The sequence below is a fragment of the Natrix helvetica genome (assembly GCF_964273705.1).
Source record: "Natrix helvetica genome assembly, chromosome: 4".
NCBI classification, from domain to species: Eukaryota; Metazoa; Chordata; class Lepidosauria; order Squamata; family Natricidae; genus Natrix; species Natrix helvetica.
In genome coordinates this window covers 64594788-64614241 of record NC_138550.1, presented here as the reverse complement: position 1 = coordinate 64614241, position 19454 = coordinate 64594788, and the positions used below count along the sequence as shown (strand labels likewise).

Here is a 19454-nt window from a genome sequence, read left to right as displayed (position 1 = left end):
ATTTCAACGCTGAAAGCAATCTGGGAGAATGTCAAAAAAGCACTAGCTATATTGGCGCAAACCTATAAGAAACAGGCAGACAAACACTGAGCTCCACAACGGCTATTCCAGTTGGTGGAGAAGCTCTACCTCTACAAAAAATATTTGAGGTTAAAATTCCCTAGCAAGAAACTGGGGCCAAAGTTTATGGGACCATTCCCCATAATAAAGATCATCAACTCTGTCACAGTGCAATTGAAATTGGGAAGATACACCCAGTATTACACAGTAGCCTCTTAAAACCCCTTGATCAGATTGACCCTGAGGCCACTACCCCAGGAGCCCCCAGGCCCCAGGGTCATAGGAGGCCAAGCCCATTATGAGGTGCAGCAAATCCTTGATTCGAGGATTCCTTGATTCAAGGACAGGAGACAATTCCAAATTAATCAAGTGGAAGGGGTTACCTTTTATCAGAAGCCTTTTGGGTTAAGAGTAGGAACATCTAAGCTGATTGCCTTATAGCAAAATTCCATGCAGAAAATCCAAACAAGCCGGGGGGGGCATTCCTAAATCCTATACCTTTACTCAAATTGTTTTTGCTTCGCACAGGTCGCCTTTGGAAAGTGAGGGGAGCTGAATGTCAACTCGCAAAGCACTTTCATGTCTGCCATCAAGTTGCCATGGGCTTCTGCCCCTGGGAGGAGCACATTCCATGCATACCTTTGGCCAGAGTAGGATCTCAGATTACTATAGCAGGCTTGTGAGGTGTGGAATTCTACAGCTTGCTGGAGTACCTCGTTGGATAATGTGATTTATGACACAGACTGAGGGGAGGGGGGAAACAGGGGCAAAGTTCAGCTGTAAATTACGTGCAGTAGAGCTGACCACACTGAGTAGATACCGACATGTCACTCCTAATAAATGACTGGTTTTCTTTTGAAACTTGGCTCAAGACTCATGAGTTAATTAGGGCATCTGCCAGAACCTTGACAGCAACAGGCCAGGATTTCACACCAATGCTAGAGCTCCCAGTAAAGGAGCCAACCATATCCTCCCTGAAAGAGTGGTTACAATAACTGCAAAACATTTGGCCTGTAGTAAGATTGGCTCTGTGAGACTAGGGCTGCTTTTAAAGCTTAGGCTGACAAAAAAGAACGGAGCCAAAACCTTTTAAAATAGGGGATAAGGTCTACTTATCCACCAAGTTCCTACAGTCCTTGCAACCCTCCAAAAAGTTGAGACCTACGTTCTTAGGACCTTTCCCTATAATTAGGATCATTAACCCAGTGACAGGGGAATTACTCCTCAAAACACTTAGGCAAGTCCACCCAGTGTTTCAGTGCAGCCTGCTGAAGCCAGAAATTACCTCACCCCTAAGGCCACCTGCAGACATTCCTCCTACCCATACTATGATTGAGGGGGAACAACACTTTGAGATTAAGGAAATCCTAGACTCACACTCTCATCACGGCTCCACACAATATCTAGTAGCCTGGAAGCATTTACCCCCCTCTTAGAATGCGTGGGTAGCTAAAAAACATGTTATGGTCCCCACATTACTGAAAAATCTCCACTCACAGTACCCTAACAAACCGAAATAACTCACTTGTTTCTCTTCTGCTGTCAGATCCCTATGGTGATACTGTCATACCTGTGGGGAGGGGGGACTGGATAATTTATTCACTTATAACCCTCTTCCTGTTTCCTACATATCCTGTAATCTCTTAGTTTATAACCCTAGCTCTGACACCTATCTGCCCTATGCTTTGATTTACCTTTGTGGAATGTGTATGGGGGGAGGGCCATCTGTTTTGTCTCAGTTCTGAAGCCTCTGGAGAGAAGTGCCTGGGAACAGTCCCTTATCTCCTTCCCAGGATGACTGTCTTCACAACATCTTCGCACCTGTGGATTGGCTCATTCAACATCGGACTAAAGGGAGGGGTTTCTAACTCATTTATCCTAACATAATTGCCTAAGGGGATCTTAGAACCTGCTTTGCTTTTGTCCTGAAATCACTTCCTTTCAATAAAAGATTCCTTTTGAAATGCTGCTATTTCAACTTTTCTGTTATGTCAACTAAGAAAAATTATTCTCCATATATGTACACATAATTTATATTGTAAAACAATATAACTATCTCAACAGGCAAAGAAAACCAACAATTACTGTTGTATTTCCCAGTCTGTCTTATCACTTTGAGATTAAACCCTAAATGATAATTAGCCAGCAATATTTCTTTCTAGTGTGGAAAAATATCTATAGATTTTAAGTCCAATTGTATTCATGTAATTACATTATATTTTTAACATCTATTCGGAAATGAAGAGGTTTCTAAAATGAACAAACATTCTTAAGAACTATAAGGCCATTAAGAAATTCTAGTATTGATAAAATGAAGACAGGCAGTTGGCTCGGGTCTCCATATTTTTTGTTTAATATTAAATTAATTATTTGCAGCACAATTGTGATGATTATTCTTTGTTTATCACTCTTCTTCATTCTTCTTGAAATGTTATAAGGAATTAACACAATGATAACATTTTGCATTTGTCCTACTATTGTAAACTAGAAAAGGGGAAAATGTATATTTTTAATAACAACAACATCTTAGAATAATTAAATAGTACAAAAAGAATCACCACCAAACTATTAAAGTAATCAAACTTTTTGCAGATTTGTGCCGATCCTTCAGAAACTGTTGGGATCTCTGCATTTGTGTGCTTCACATTAAGGATGGTCCCAATGGAAGCATTCTCTATGAATATGCAAGTATGCACAAACAGCTAGGGACAACTGTCAAAGCAACATTGAATAACCTATACGCACAATTATGTTCATTTTGACTGTAATATTTCAATTGTGTTAACATATGTTCTGCTCATCACAGAAGACCATGCAGGCAGAAAACCATATTTTTATTTTTAATGTTGCCTTTTTATATTTGTGTTGTATTTGTGCTGATAAATAAATAAAGGGAGACTAGTATAGATCTATTTCAAGCTATTTAGCTCTCATCATCTAGCCATACCATTACTGGGATTCGAACACAAATAATACCTATTTCCCTGGCTCAGCTGATAAGGAGGAGAGCCTGTGGCTTAGTGGCTAAGATATCTGCCTAATATGTAATACAGCCCAGGTTTGAATCTATATATTCATAGATTTTCACGGGTATAGGTATGCAGGTCTTGGCATATTCGGGTCTTTTCCCGTGTAAGATTGACAGTATCTTGGCAATGTTTCGACGAGGTCATACTTGTCATCTTCTGGCTGGTGCCACAAGCACAAAGCCAAAGGCACCAGCCTGAAGATGACGAGTGTCACCTCGTCGAAAAGTCGCCAAGATACTGTCAATCTTTGCTGACGTTTGCTCCAGTAATCCATCCAGAAGCAACTTACAGCAACAAGAAAAAAATAGCCCTCACCAACCTGAGAAAAGACAACAACATAATCATTCTCCCAGCAGACAAAGGAAATGCCACAGTGGTGATGAACACATCTGACTACCAAGCCAAACTATCCAACCTACTCCAAGACCCTGCTTACAAACCTATAAACACAGACCCCACCACCTACCTGGAAAAAACCACCAAATCCAAAATAAAAGCCTCTACCATCAGTGAAGAGATCCAGCAAAGAATCATCCCCAGAGAGAAATCTTCCAGATGCCCCAAGCTCTATGGCCTCCCCAAGATACACAAAGAAGGGATACCACTCAGACCCATAGTCAGCTCCATAGGCTCACCTCTACAGAATCTTGCCAAATTCCTCGCCAAACAACTCCAACCCTATGCAGAATCCATCACCTCACACGTACAAAACTCACTCCACTTCACAGAAACAATAAAGAAACAAAACTTACAACCCAGTGACCTACTCGTGAGTTTCAATGTCATATCCCACTTCACCCAAGTGCCTATAAAAGAAGCCTTGACAGCCATCCAGAACAAACACAACCCCCCTAAACACATCATGGACCTGACCAACCACTGCCTAACCAACACATACTTCATCCATAATGGACAAAGATACAAACAGATAGAAGGAGCACCCATGGGATCACCCCACTCACCTGTCATTGCAAACTTATACATGGAACATTTTGAAACCAACGCCTTAGACAAATCTGAACACAAACCCAAACTCTGGCTTAGATATGTTGATGACACTTTCGTGATTTGGTCACACGGGAAAGAAAAACTGGACAACTTCCTCACACATCTCAACAGCCTACACCCCAAAATACAATTCACCATGGAAATAGAAGCAAACAACCAACTTCCCTTTCTGGATGTCCTAATCTACAAAAAACCCAATGGCTCCCTAGGACACACCATCTACCAGAAAAAACACACACACCAACCGCTACTTAAATGCACAATCCCATCACCACCCTGCACAGATCAACTCTGTAGCCAAGACCCTCATCTCCAGAACCAAACGCCTAGCCGACAAAGACCACCTGAAAACTGAATTACACAAACTTACAAATGTATTAATCTCCAATGGATTCCAAAGAAAAACAATCACCAACCTAATCCAAAAGGAAACTCCCCTAAAAAACCAAGACACAGAACAGGACAATGGCATCGCCCTCCTCCCTTACATCAAAGGCACCACAGATAAAATCAGCAAAATTCTCCACAAGCACAATATCAGGACAGCTTTAACCACTGACCAAAAAATAGCCAACATCTTAAGAAACCCCAAAGACAAAATCCAGCTAGAAAACCAAGAAGTCTATGAAATGCCAAGCAAAATCTGCCCGGCTACATATATAGGACAAACAAACAGGAGGATAAATGCACGTATCACAGAACACAAGAACGCAGTAAGAAAAAAAGAAAAAACTTCCTCCCTTTTCCAGCACCTTAAAGCTACAGGACATGAAATCAACTTTGAAGGAGCCAGGTTAATCTCCAAAATAGAACACCTCAACAAGAGAATAATTATGGAAGCCATCGAAATAGAGAAACACCCCCACAACATGAATAAACGTGATGATATCTGCCGCCTGCCAAACAACTGGAAACCAGCCCTAGCCAACAAACGAACACCACCCACCACCCAAGCCGTTACAATACAAAACAACAATGCACACACAGCCAGCACCAATCAGCACCAATCTACCAATCATGATACAACCACACAACCAATCATTCCACTTACTGAAACAAAGCCAGCACCATTATATATATATGTGTGTGTGTGTGTGTGTGTGTGTGTTGTATTTGTACTGATAAATAAATAAAGGGAGAAAGAGGGGGTAGTGACCTTCCTCCCATATTTAGTCATACCAGGGGTTGTAACACACACACACACACACACACACACACACACACATATATATATATATATATATATATATATATATATATATAGCAACTTTACCTTATTTTGCTCAACATAAGAAAAGCCAAAGAGTATAACTTCTGAACATGTGATTTAATTTGATATATCAATCTTCTCTACTGTCTATATTTTTATGAATATTTATTTAAAGTTCATAAATAGAGAGAGAGATTTAGAGCTAACTGATTGTTTTGGTTTGAGACATACCCATGTGAAAGTAGTTCATCATTACAATATTGTACAATATTTCAATTGCTTAGCTTACCTGCCATTGCCTCATGAGCTCTTGTATTCCTAGAGCGTCTTCTAGGAGTCTCTCTTTACATGTGGCATCCTGTAGGACATTGGCAGTGGTTTCTGCTTCTGTAAGCCAGGCAAGAAACTGTTCCAGATCCAAATAGAATTGTTGCAAGAGCCTTAGGGCTGCTTCCAATGAGGCCTCTTGCTCTCCAACACTGTGAAAGTGCAAATATAGTTACGTGATGATGAGTAACTGGGATCCAAAATGGTTCATTCACTCACATAGACAGAGAGTATAGGAGAAATTTTCAATAATATTGAGATGAAATTTGAATTAAACTTTATGCATGTCAAATCCTTTTAACGAATGTTTTCTTATGAAACCATTATTAAAACTAATTCCTACCCTTTAGATAGAAGTGACTATTTAGTGACATTTTCACTGATAATGGACAGTTATGGTTCTACAGAAGTGAACATGACAATGTTACATTTTTGTTATTATAATTTAAAACAAGCTATTTAATCACACTATTTCCAAATTATATATAATTAAGAGAAGTCAAATAAAGCATTTTTCAATCACTGACTGGTCATAATTTACTGAAACCTAATAAGTTTCAGAGTTAGGGAGTGTGATCTTATCTGTTGGTCACAGTTGACTATATTTTTAAAAAAACTTTTAAAAAAGAATAAGGATACATGTACATATACACATACAAGAAAGAAGAAGAAACAAAAAATATAGAATCAGGTGAGTCTCAAGAAGCTTACAATTGTAATAAAGATATGTTTTTTTCCATATTCATATCCATAATCTAGTAAAGGAATATCTGAGGGAGAAGGGTGGTTAAGAAATATGAAATATAATAAATATAAATAATATCTTTGATCCATAAATTATGATTAAATTCAATACAGAATAAAATCATCTTGAAATACTGATTTTGGCTCTATCATGCATATGTTTGTAATATATGTTCAGGTTATTCATATAGCACAAATATTTTTTTAAAAGCGATATTTCTAAAGCATCTTCCCGACATATTGTGTGAAGATCAATAATCACAGGAAACCTTTATCTTTATCCTTTAGCCTTTATCATCAGCAGAACATATTAAGCCATAAACAATTCCTGCCAAGTTAAAGCAACAAGTCTAAGGAAAAAGTGAACAGGTTTTTTTCATCATGGGCTGAATTTTGCTGAACACAAAAGCTTATGCTATATAATTACTATTTTAAAAACGATTTTTGTTTGTTTCTCTCCTGTAAACATGAACATCTATTTAACAACTCTCATTGCAGAAAAGTAAAGAATGTACAAGTTTTCCACTCTATAAAATAAATGCTTAGAAGCTTAAATTTAAAGTTTTAAAAGTACAATAAGTTAGACAAAAGATGCACTACAGGTTAGGCTTCCCTGTCAATATGGCATTAAAAAAGAAACTGATAGCATATTGTTATAAAAATAAGGCAAAATACATAGTAACGAAGAGCCTTTCACACTGAATACAAATGGTTTCAGTCAGAAGTGGGCTTCAGCTAGTTTGGACTGGTTCAGGTGAACCGGTTGTTAAGATTTTGTGCAGTTTGGAGAACCAGCTAATCGTACCACTGGCTGGCCCCACCTGTCCCGCCCTGCTCACCCTGCCCTATCTTGCCTCATCCACCTTGGCTGGTGGCTAGAGTCACGGCTGCACCCAGCTACTCTCTGGCTCCTTCACTCACGTGCCCAGCTAATCTCTGGCTCCTTTGCTTGCTCGCCCAGATCATGCGGCCCAGCTGATCTCCACTCTGCTCACTGCGGCTGTCTGCGAAAGTAAAGCACTCGGCCAAAAGGCTGCCCACTGCCTGCTTGCTCCCACAAGTTTCCACCATGATCTCACCCTTTACTGAATTGGCTTGCTTACCTTCACCACGTTTTACCCCCTTCAGAGGCCCCATACTCACTCTCCCTGCTTCTTCCCCCAAGACTTCCTCTTTCTCTGTCCTGTGACCTTACCTTCCTCCCACGGCTGCTGGCAGAGGGGAAGACAAGCCAGCAAGGGCTGAGCTGCTGCCACTTGGCTCCCTGCCAGCCTGCATCTCACCCCTGTTGCTGGGCCTTGCCTGCTGGGGTGGGGGGGCAGTGGGAGACCAGGGAGAATGATGCTACACTCCCTGCATTGCCGCTCTGCCAGCCGCTCCTCCCTCCCTCACCCACCCACTAGCCCATGCGCTTTGCCTGAGCTGTGAGAATGGTGCAAGCCCCATGGGCTGGAAGGTAAGGTTGATGGTGGGGAAGGAAGAGCTGCTCAACATTTGCTGTGCTCAGTTGAAGGGCTGCCTCAGTGGTGGGAGACACAGCAAGGCAAGGCTGCCTTTCAGGCCCAGTTTTGGCTTCCACAGGGCCTGAGAGAAAATGCCTCCCCCGAGGGTCACCCTCTCGCCCATCTGCCAACCAGGCTGACCTGGAAGTGGCATGCCCCCTTGTTGCAGGCTGAATGTGGAACCTGAGGCAGAGTGGAGGTAGAGTAGGTGGCAGCCCAGAGCAGGGTCTGAAAGGCAACCTCGCTGTGCCATGTCCTCTCCCACAAGACAGCCCTTCAACTGAGTGCAGCAAGTTGGAGTGGATCTTCCTTCTCCTCTGTCAGTCTTACCTGCCAGCCCATGGGGTTTGCACCATTGTCACAGTGGCGGCCCACGCTCAGCCAAAGCACGCAGGGCGGTGAGTGGGTGAGAGAGGGGTGGCTGGCAGAAGAGCGATGCAGGCAGCGTAGCATCACACTCCTTGGTTTCTCCCCACCCATTGGCAGGCGAGGTCCAGCAGCTGTAGAGAATCTGGGCAAGATGTGGGCTGGTGAGGGCTCAGTCCTGGCTGGATCGCCTTCCCCGCTGCCACTAGCTGCAGGAGGAAGCTAAGGTTGCAGCCAGTTGAGAAAGCCAGCCTATTCCAGAGCTGATGGCGGGATGGGCTAGGCTGCAGGGCACACCTCGCTTGAAGTTCCCAGCCCTTTTCTTAAAAATCTTCCCATAAGAGGGAAGAGAGGTAGTCCCACCCCCGGCCCCCTTGTTTGACCTGGAAGCCTTGCCTGCTGGGTTTTCCAGGCAATGCAGTACTGGGCATGATCATTCCTTTGCACCCAGTCCCTGGGAGACAGGCCAGGAACACCTGGTGGGTTCTGGCTAGGCAGGCTGGCTGACTCACGAGGCAGTGATGGCTGCCAGACAGGTGCTGGAGTCAGCACTCAGGGAAGCTGGGCCTGGATATGGCAGGCTGATAGCAAAATCTCATCTTATTGGCTAACTTTGAAAAAGCTTCCTCTCTCACCATAACATGCAAGACAAGGTGAGGATTGGCTGGGAGGGGAGGGATGAGGAGAGGTCAGGTGAGGCGCCTCTCAATGTGAGTGACATTGAATTTGCCCACCCAGCCAGTCACATGACCACCCAGCCACACCCACCCAGCAGTCATTAGGGCAGAGAACCAGATGTTAAATTATTTGAATCAAACCACTGGTTTCAGTAGATAAAAAGAAAGAAAATACAAGTCTCCAGAGAGAAACACACACACATAGCACACCAGACTTCATTCCAACTCATGGGAATAAAATACAAAATTCACTGCTCAATTCAATATTAAATGTAAACAGCACAATAATTTAGGCCCATCATGGTGAACTTATGGCACACTGAGCCCTCTCTGCAGGCATGTGAGCCATCACCCCAGCTCAGCTCCACCGTGAATGCACGTGTGCCACCCATGGAGTTCAGTTTCTAGAATTCCCCAGCCAGCATGATCATTGCTGTGAAAACTAGAAACAGCATGCTTTACCTCTGGAGCATACTCCAATTAAACATGCCCCCCGCATGCCCATGCATGTGAGCACATTTCCCACATGTGCACGGCCCCATTCGCATGCACGGCAGACCCCCGAAAATCAGTTGGCTAGCGGGAGGCATGCACACTTGGGCAATGGCTCGTGTTCCTGCAGAGAAGGCTCAGCATGCCATAGGTTCGCCATTACATGCATAAGGGGATGATGGCTGAAGAAAGAGCCAGAAGTGCTCAAGCTCCATTATAGTTCATTAGCAGCAAGTGCTGTGTAAAGTGTGCACATTTAGCATTCACCAAAATTAGTCCCAGTTTGAAAATTCATTCCCTTCCACAATCAATGTTTTCAGATGCCATAGATGAAAATAATTGGAACTGTACTGCCAATAAATGGAAGAGAGTCCATTTCCCACATGTAGGAGGCAAGGTGGCTGTTGCCTACTGAGATGAGTTTCACAGTAAATACCAAATTACTGCTAAATTACCATCCAGTAAAATCACTAACCTAATCCAGCTCTTTCTGCTTATTGGCGGACTCAGATGCTATACATTCTGGTCAAGTGTTAAACAGAGAATGACAGTGAGAGATTGATTTTTACTGAATATACTGATTATCCATCTAATTGAAAATACCATCAGGTTTGCAAGTCTTCAACAGGTGACCAGCAATATACCAAATGCCTTTGGAAAACTGATCAGTGACACTGCTACCATTGCTGGTACTGTAGATTCTCTGCTATCCAAGTAGTCCAGTCAGTTGTGCTATCTGGCTCCTGGTCTACCAAGCTCCATTCAACACTCTTTCTTCACACCTGCAACTACCTTGGAAAATGTGAACATCCTTGCATTCTTTACTCTCCACAGAGCCCTGCAATAGCTAAAAATCCTCCAATCAATCATCAATTTTCCACCACCAATATTGATATTGTTCACCCCCAATATCAAGTGGCTGTCACTAACTTCCAATCAATCTATCACAGTTATGGGGTAAAATGCAGTGCTGTCAGTACTTTTAGACTTCAATAGCATATATCAAGATTTGTCAAACTCTAGAAGAGCTATTATCCTGGACATATATTCTCAATTATAAATGTCAACATAATGTCCACATCAATTATTAAGTAGAAGAAATTGATAACAAAAAAGGAGAAAGATATACATAATTGTTGCGTATGCTGCTGATACACTAAATTGCTAAAATATATTTCATTATAGACTTGGGTAAGACTATTATCTTGGTGCTAATGATAAACTAAAGGTAGCTGGTTTCCTTTGTTAAGAATCTCTATTTAAGTAAGACAGTTCTTAATACAGACTCTTCAAAAAGAAGAGTAAATGATCACCTAATGCCCATTATGTTAATTACATGTGGATTTATTTCTTCTGGTATCTTAAATTTACCAGACATAACGGTATGATCAATTCATAATTCATAATCAGTATTAGACAGTAACAAGTTAATCCACAGTGAAAATAAACCAAATTATTATGAAACAATTAAAATATTAGAAGTAAGAGAAGAGAAACTAGGCAATTATCCAAACAATGAATCACTACCAAGAAATTCACAGTTCATTAACAAAGAAATCTAAAATCAAGGACTGGAAAATTAGCATGAAACAGAAGAAAGGATGGTACAGATAATCCAGCAAATAAACTCTGCTTCCAAGCAAAGCTTTACACATTGGTTCCCAACGTGGGGCCCATGCCCCAGAGGGGGACAATTTGATTTTTAATGGAAGCAATTAGAAAATGAGCTATTAACTGAATTTTTGAAAGCCAGCTAATTGTTCTTATATATTTGTGATGAAACAGCTGTGTTTCATTTACCTATTGTTGACTTTGTTAAAGTGCATTTCCTAGGACCTGGTCTGAAAAGGATATCCCAGCTGGGGGGAAGAGGGAGCAACTGCCAGCCAATCAGATCTGTTCCCACTAAGGATCATGGGACTGGCAAAGTCTTTTCTCTCTCTTTCCTGTGGGCTTTGCTGCTGGGAGAGCTGCTCTGTGGGGAGACAGACTAGATGGCTGCTGGGAGAAGCCTAGGAATGAGGATACCGACCCAGGACCCAAATTTAAGTAAGAAATTGTTAGATTTACAGTTATTTTAAGTCTGTTTTCCCAGGCCATGTTTTACAAGACTTTTCCTCTCAGAGCAATCTGGGGCTGGGCCATGCATGCATAAGCCTTGCCAGGCCTGTGTGATTCACCTCCGCCTACTGAACTACCAAAGCATTTCCACACTAAGCTGCAGGTTCACACCAAATGGGTGAATAGGGGGGGTCATAGGTTACAACCCCCTGTGGAAAGTTATCACTCAGCCCCCTCCCAGAAAAATGAAATATCCTAGGAAATATTGAAAAGGCAGAATATTACATTTCCCTGGATGTGAAAAGGAAGAAACATGTTTAAAGAGAGAATAGCTCCTTGTAACTTCCTGCCTCCACCCACTTTGTCAATGGGCCATTAAGGTGGCCAAGCCAGTCCCTTTACATAATAAAGAGTTCTCCCCTTCAGCTCCAGGGGGATGGGATTAAGGCATGATAATATTGGCTCTTTACCCAACTCACTACATGGCATCTGAGAACTCAACCAAGCCTGGATTCAAAACGCAGCCTAGAGAGTTGCCCCTGCATGGCCCCATGGAAGTCTGACAACCAATTAGAAGACAAGCTCAAGATCAAAGGCCAGAGAGGGCATAAAACTAGGGACTCAGCATCTCAGTCCTTCCTTCTCTTCTTCTCCACCAACATTGAAGCATGTGATCACCTTTTCTGTTCAGGACTCAAGCCATGTGGTCCTGTCCTCCATTAAACCATCTTTCCAAGCAGCCTCCATGTCTCCAGTGTCTTTTTTCCCCACTTGGAGCCGAACCCAGAGGGATATTTCTTTCATCACCCCCTTTCATTCATGACAATCTTATTATTCATAAATTAAGATTGTTCTTTAAATTTACCTCTTTCTGCACCATCTTCTTTTAATAGTTATTTCTTTTAATAATTTTCATCATAAGTTTTTCTCACATTTATTTCTCTTAGTCACAAACCCTATGCATAAAATGAATAGTGCAAGCAAGAAGAAAGTTGGACAGTATTCACCAGAATATTTAAAACTTGGCTTCATACCCACAACCATGATGAACCCTCATCTTTCTGCCTCTTATATCAACAATGCTTGACCAACGAATCAATGAAATGAGGTCGTCCTGAGGCACATTTGAAGGCGAAACATAGTGTGCATGTAAATTCAGATTTAAATTACTTCAAGTCTTTAAAGAGAAGTTTGAAAAAAGATCAACAATAAAGTCTCTGTTCACTGCACAAACTGTTACTGTCAGTCCTACTCTTGAGGCTAGTTATGAAATTTCTTTACTAATTGCTAAATCTGGAAAAAATCATATTATGGAGAGGATTTAATTAAACCATCAATATCAGCATTTCTTAAAACAGTTCTGGAAAAAGATGACAAAGATGTGAAAGCCATGCGACTCAGTAACAACACTGTTAGCAGAAGAATAGATTAAATGAGTAAAGATATTGAAACACAACTTGTTGAAAAGCTAAAATCAAAAAATTCTCAGTACAAATGGATGCATCAACTGCTACTGAATACATGTGTGTGTGTGTGTTGTATTTGTGCTGATAAATAAATGAAGGGAGACTAGTATAGATCCATTTCGAGCTATTTAGCTCTCATCAGCTAGCCATACCCTTACTGGGATTTGAACCTGGGCTGTATTACATATTAGGCAGGAGTCTTAGCCACTATGCCACAGGCTCTCCTCCTTTATCAGCTGAGCCAGGGAAATAGGTATGCATATAGGTATATTTGGGCATACCAGGGGTTGTAACACAAATACATATTCATACGTACGTACGTACGTACGTACGTCTGTGTATAATATATCAATGGAAAACATAATATCTTGTGCTGCAGATGGTGCCCCTGTTATGATGGGCAAGAAAAATGGCTGCTTAAAAATGATGAAAGATGAGAATCCAGAAATGCTTCTTGTGCACTGTGTTATTATAGAGAGAACTTAGTGTCCAAAAATATTTCTCTTGTTCTTAATGAGGTACTAAAATCAGTTATAAAATGTATCAATGCTATCAAAGGTAATGCCAAATGTCAGCATCTCTTCAAGCAATTTTGTGAAGATAAAAATGCAGACCATGTGAGACTTATACTTCACACTGAGGTAAGGTGGGTCTGAAAGGGAAATTGTTTGAAAAGATTCATGGAACTATTTGATGTTCTTAGTGACTTTTTAAGTGACAAGCCTGAAATGAAGAATCTGCTAATGATTGATGGTAAAGCATTTTTCAATTATTTAGCAGATAACTTTGAAAAACTGAATATGTTGAATAAACAACCTCAAGGAACAAATAAATCTCTTGTTGATGCTAAGGTGAAGATATTTGGCTTCATTACATTTATAGAGTTATGTCAAAAATATATTTCTGACAAAAAAATTGCCAAGTTTCATTGGCTTAAAAAATGTCAGGTGACTGATGCTGCTGTACTTGTCATTGTGGATCATTTGAAAATATTGGCCTCTGATTTGAAAGAAAGGTTTTCTGATTTAAAACAAATTGATTTTTCAACATGGGTACTGCAGCAAGCGCTGGTGGATCTATCTGATGCTTCAATGTAGTACCAAGAAGTGTCAGAAATGCAAAATAATGATAACTTAAAACTTTATTCAATATGAAAGGAGTGATGGCATGGCTTTGTGATGAGACAGAAACTAAATACCCAAATTCAACCTACTTTGCAAGAAAACTGCTGTTACCGTTCCCATCTTCATATTTAGCTGAATGTGGCTGTAGTGCTCTAAATGCTACTGAAGAAATAAATCGACCTGCAATCACTAAACGAGGAGATTTGAGAATAAAGCTGACTAAATTGGAGCCTAATATAAAATCTCTCTGCAGCAGGCATCAAGCACAAGGATCTTACTAACTTAAATAGACTAAAGCTGCAATCCTACATTTCCCCAAGAGTAAGCCCCATTGAAGACAATGGTACTTACTTCTGAGTAGACACGCATAGGATTGAGGTGAGCTCAAATTGTATTTTTTTGAAAAAAGTTTTTTTATTTTTAGTCTCATACACACATTTACACGTATACATTCTCTTAGTTATTCTTATCACATTTTAACACTTCTAAACATTCATTTTCCATATAAAAAATTAAAATATATGATTGGTATAGCTTTGCTTACCATCCCATACATCTATTTTGTTTTACCACCACCCTACTTTTCTTTCCTTTCCTTTTCTCCCTCCCTCCCTTCTCTACTTTCTCCTCCTCTTCTCCTTTCCCTTTCCTTCTTCCCCTTCCTCTTCCCTACGCCTCTCTACCTCTTCCCCTTCATATCCTCTCTCCTCCTCTTCCTATCCCTCTCAATCTTTCTCTCCTTTCCTCTTTCTTCTTTCCCTCTCTTCTCCTCTCCTCTTCTTCTCTTCTTTTCCTCTTGTATTGTTGTGGCTATTGTCTATTTTCCTCTTACGTCTGGTGTATTTTTGGGATGGTATTCCAGCAAACCCGGTTCTAATTTTATATTTGCCATTTTACATTCCCTTTTCCTCGTTATATTTTCCCATCTGTTTTTTAACTTTGTCTCATTCTTTGAACATATACTTATGTATTAGTATTTTATTACTTTTCTAGTTTCCCACTCTTTCATTTAATAGTGTGTCATCTGGGTTTCTATTTCTCTCTCTTGCTTTCTTTTCTATCTTATTCATATTCTTTCTCTAACCAATCATAAAATCCTCCCCATGCCTTGAAGTACACTGATTCCTCTTTATCCTTTATTCTCAGAGTTAACCTATTCATTTCTGCACAGTCCAAATTTTTAATTATCTCTCCTTCCAAAGGGATCTCAAATTGCATTTTGAATTTGTTAGGTACCTTTATTTTAACATCTATAGTAATTAATATATCGAAGTATTATAGAAAAAAGTTTTCATTAAAATTATTTTATATTTATGCATTTCAGTTCTCTATTATATATTTTGAAACTTTATTTGCTGTTTTTTCATATCCCTTCATACTATTATTTTTTAAGTTCCTCAGTATTTCTACTGTCTTTCACTTTTTTATTTTTCTCTTTCATGGATTCCATGTTCTTTGGAACCTTGTATAAACCAAGTTAATGGCCTTTTAGGCTTCCTCCATATGAGTAGGAGTTCACTTTTTGAATAGTAAGAATTATTTGTCACAGTGGGGGGAGGGGGAAATCAAGATTTTAGAGATGTTTAGGTAGGGCATGGCCAAAAAAAGTTGGGAACCACTGCTTTATACACAATACTAATAATTATGATACTATTTAGATATACATAGTCATAATCTTTAAACTTCTAGCATTTGTGTATACATTATAATTAGACTACATTCTACTATATATATCAGTAGACATAATACTATTTACCGTACTTCTACTTTTTACCTCTTTCTTAAAATAAACTCTTAATAAAATAGCCACCATATTAAGAAGTATCCCATATCTATCCACCATCTCTTTCCCTTTTAAAAATGTCAACTCTTATTGGCTTTTTGGTAAATCTTTCATGTTTCTCCCTTGGGATCTTATATCTTTTTACAGCACACTAATTTAATCTAAGTATTTTGTTAGATATTAGCATAAACCGCTGTAAGTCTCCACTCAGGTCCGCCACTAGGGCGGGAACAAGGGGTTGTTCTGATTGGACGGGAGGTTTGCCAGATCCCTATAAAAGGGGAGCTACTCGACCCCATAGCAAGCTGGATCACTACTACTACTAAATAAAGAGCTGTTGTTGTCACTATCGTCTGGAGTCTGTTCTCTCGTTGCCCGAATCTAACATTGGCGACGAAGGTGGGATCGAGAGACAGATAGGACGAAGAAGCTACCTCCAGAATCTACGGATCCGATCCAGCCCGGAATTCTGCAGAAATTCCGGCAGCCATCTCAGCGCGGCAAATTCGAACGCAGACAAGATGTCGATGCACGCTCCACCAACTCCATACGACCCAATCGCCGAGCATTGGGAATCCTACATGCTGAGGTTCGAATGCTTCCTCGAGGCAAACGATCTCAAGGGAGTACCGGACTCCCGGAAAAAGAATATGTTCCTGAGCTACTGCGGTCGAGAGGTCGAGACGGCCAGGGATCTCTCGGAGCCAACCCCCATCCAGGCGGTAACATGGACGGCACTGCAACAGACGCTGCAAACACATTACGCGCCAAAACCTTCCCGCCACGTTCGCTGCCAGGAATTCAACACGAGGAACCAGAAGGCAGGAGAATCCATCAACCAGTACATTGCAGCACTTCGAAAAGCAGCAACGCATTGCGAGTTCAGGGACCTGGACGAGCAAATCCTGGCACGCCTCATATGCGGGTTAAAAGACATTTCGTTAGAAAAACGATTGTTGGCCAAACCCAACCTAAGCCTGCAAATTGCGCTAGACGAGCCGAGAGCTTCTGAATCAGCGGACAGATCTTCCGAAACAATACAACGCGGGTACAGCGCGATCCAGACCTGAGCCAGACAAGCCAGAGTGCATTATGAGGCCGCCGATCAAGAGACTGAGGACAGCGAATACGAAGACAGTCATCGCATGCGGAGCAGTCACACAAGACCGGCGGGGAAACCTGAATTCCGTCTGCCACCCTGCGCAAGTTGCGGAGGGAACCACCCTCGGTCTATCTGCCGTTTCAGAAACGTTGTTTGCTCGCATTGCGACAAACTGGGGCACATCGCAAGAGTGTGCCGGAGCGAATTCCCTGCCACACAATGGCAGCCTCCGAGGTATTGCCGGCAGAACCCCAACCCAGGGGCTTGGCGAAAAAACATAGGGCGCCCAGAGAGAGAACCAAGGGAGTCAGCCGAGAGAGAGTATCCCCAAAGAGCTGAAAGGGCGTATTCCCAGAGAGCTGAGAGAGAGTATTCCCAGGGAGCCGAGAGAGAGTATTCCCAGAGAGAACCAATGAGAACCTATCTCACAACGATAGGTCAGGTCCGCACAATGCGGCCTAAAAAGCTGAAACTCACTGTCCTCCTGGAGGACTCCCCTTGCGAGCTTGAAGTCGACACGGGATCGTCCCTGACAATCATCTCGTGGTCATCCATGAAAAAGGCAATTCCGAGCCTTAAGAAGCGCCAACTGCGAACACCAGACATCCTGCTACGAGACTACCAGGGGAACAGGGTCCCCATCGTGGGTCAAGGCACGTTTCGGGTCCAGTTCAAAGACATCATAGCCCAGCTGCCTGTGACCGTTGCCAGCGCGCCATTACAGAGCCTCCTGGGACTGGATTGGTTCGAAGCCCTGGGGCTAGAAGTCACCGGAATCAACGCCGTGGAGAACAGCAGCGCTGAGGAAATTTTTAAGAAGTTCGAGGATGTGTTCAGCCCCGGCCTTGGTAAGTATGTGGGAAAGCCAATATCATTCAATTTGGATCCAAAAGTGGCGCCAATCCGACTCAAACCTAGAAGAGTGCCTTTTGCCCTCTGTCCCAAGATTGACAAAGAAATCGATAAGCTCGTAGAGCAAGGGATCCTTGAACCGGTGGATCACGTGCGCTGGGAAACCCCAATCGTGACCCCAGTTAAGCCAGACGGGTCAGTCCGCATCTGCGCGGACTATAAATGCACAATTAATGTCGCCCTACAACAAAGCGCGTATCCTGTGCCCGTAGTCCAACACCTATTGCACTCGTTGGGGCCAGGAAAAATCTTTGCGAAATTAGACATGGCACAAGCGTATCAGCAGCTGCCTGTGGATAGCGCCACGGCGGAGGCCCAAACTATAGTGACGCACAGGGGGGCTTTTAAATGCAACCGGTTACAATTCGGCGTAAGCATCGCTCCAGGTCTGTTCCAAAGCGTCATGGAACGGCTTTTGCAGGGCATACCAGGAGTCGTCCCATATTTTGACGACATCTTGGTGTCGGCTGCAAACGAGGAGCAACTATTAAAACGTGTCAGAACTGTTTTGGCCAGAATTAGAGAAAAGGGTCTCCGCCTAAAAAAGGAAAAATGCCAAATTAACGTTCCTAGCGTAGAATTCCTGGGTTATAAAATCGATGGACTGGGTATACACCCAACATCGAAGAAAATTAAGGCGATCCAGGATGCCCCCACACCACGAAATCAGACCGAGTTGCAGGCATTCCTCGGACTTCATAACTTCTACAGCGTTTTTCTAAGACAGAAAGCTACCGTCGCTGAGCCGCTACACCGACTCCTAGCCAAGAATGCGAAATGGACCTGGGGACGTTCCGAGGCGGCCGCCTTCGCCGCAGTCAAGCGCCTGCTCACGACCGACTCTCTACTCATCTAGTACAGCCAAACTCTACCACTGGTATTGACCTGCGATGCATCACCTTTCGGTGTCGGCGCAGTACTCAGCCACAGAATGCCAAACGGTAACGAAGCCCCCATCGCGTTCTACTCAAGGACTTTGTCGTCGTCGGAACGAAACTACAGCCAAATGGACAGGGAACCGTTAGCCGCTGTGGCTGGAGTCAAGCGTTTTCACGAATATCTCTACGGCCACGATTTCGAACTGATAACAGACCACAAACCACTGCTGGGTCTTCTGGCGGGAAACCGCCCCACACCGGTCTCACTCTCCCCGCACATGACCAGGTGGACTGTTTTCCTGGCTGCGTATTCCTACAAACTGATACATCGACCGGGTTCCACATTAGGGCATGCAGACACACTCAGCCGTTGCCCGCTACCAGAACTGTTAACAGACCCCACTCCTGAAATACCGGTCCTTTTGATTGACTGTTTGGACTCAGGGCCAGTTTCTTCTGTGGACGTTGCTAGGTTTTCTGCTAAGGACAACGTAATCAGACAAGTACAAACTTGGGTATGGAGGGGGTGGCCCAAAGGGAATGTGGGACCCGAATTCAAACTGTTTTGGTCTAAGCGTGACGAACTGTTGGTTTTACAAGGTTGTTTATTGTGGGGGGATCGAGTTGTTGTACCATACACATTGCGGAGAAATGTATTAGAGGCTTTATATGTTGGGCATCCAGGGATCGTAAGGATGAAAGCATTAGCTAGG

At 42.4% G+C, this 19454-nt stretch overlaps 1 protein-coding gene across 2 annotated transcripts in view; it reads right to left on the bottom strand.

Moving 5' to 3' along the window:
- DMD (dystrophin) overlaps window positions 1-19454 on the bottom strand; it is a 1188090-nt gene that overhangs the window by 352232 nt on the left and 816404 nt on the right. For both annotated transcript variants that reach the window (XM_081951523.1, XM_081951524.1), the window contains exon 54: window positions 5597-5786. In XM_081951523.1, coding sequence (XP_081807649.1) covers window positions 5597-5786 — 190 coding nt within the window. The remainder of the gene's footprint in view (window positions 1-5596; window positions 5787-19454) is intronic.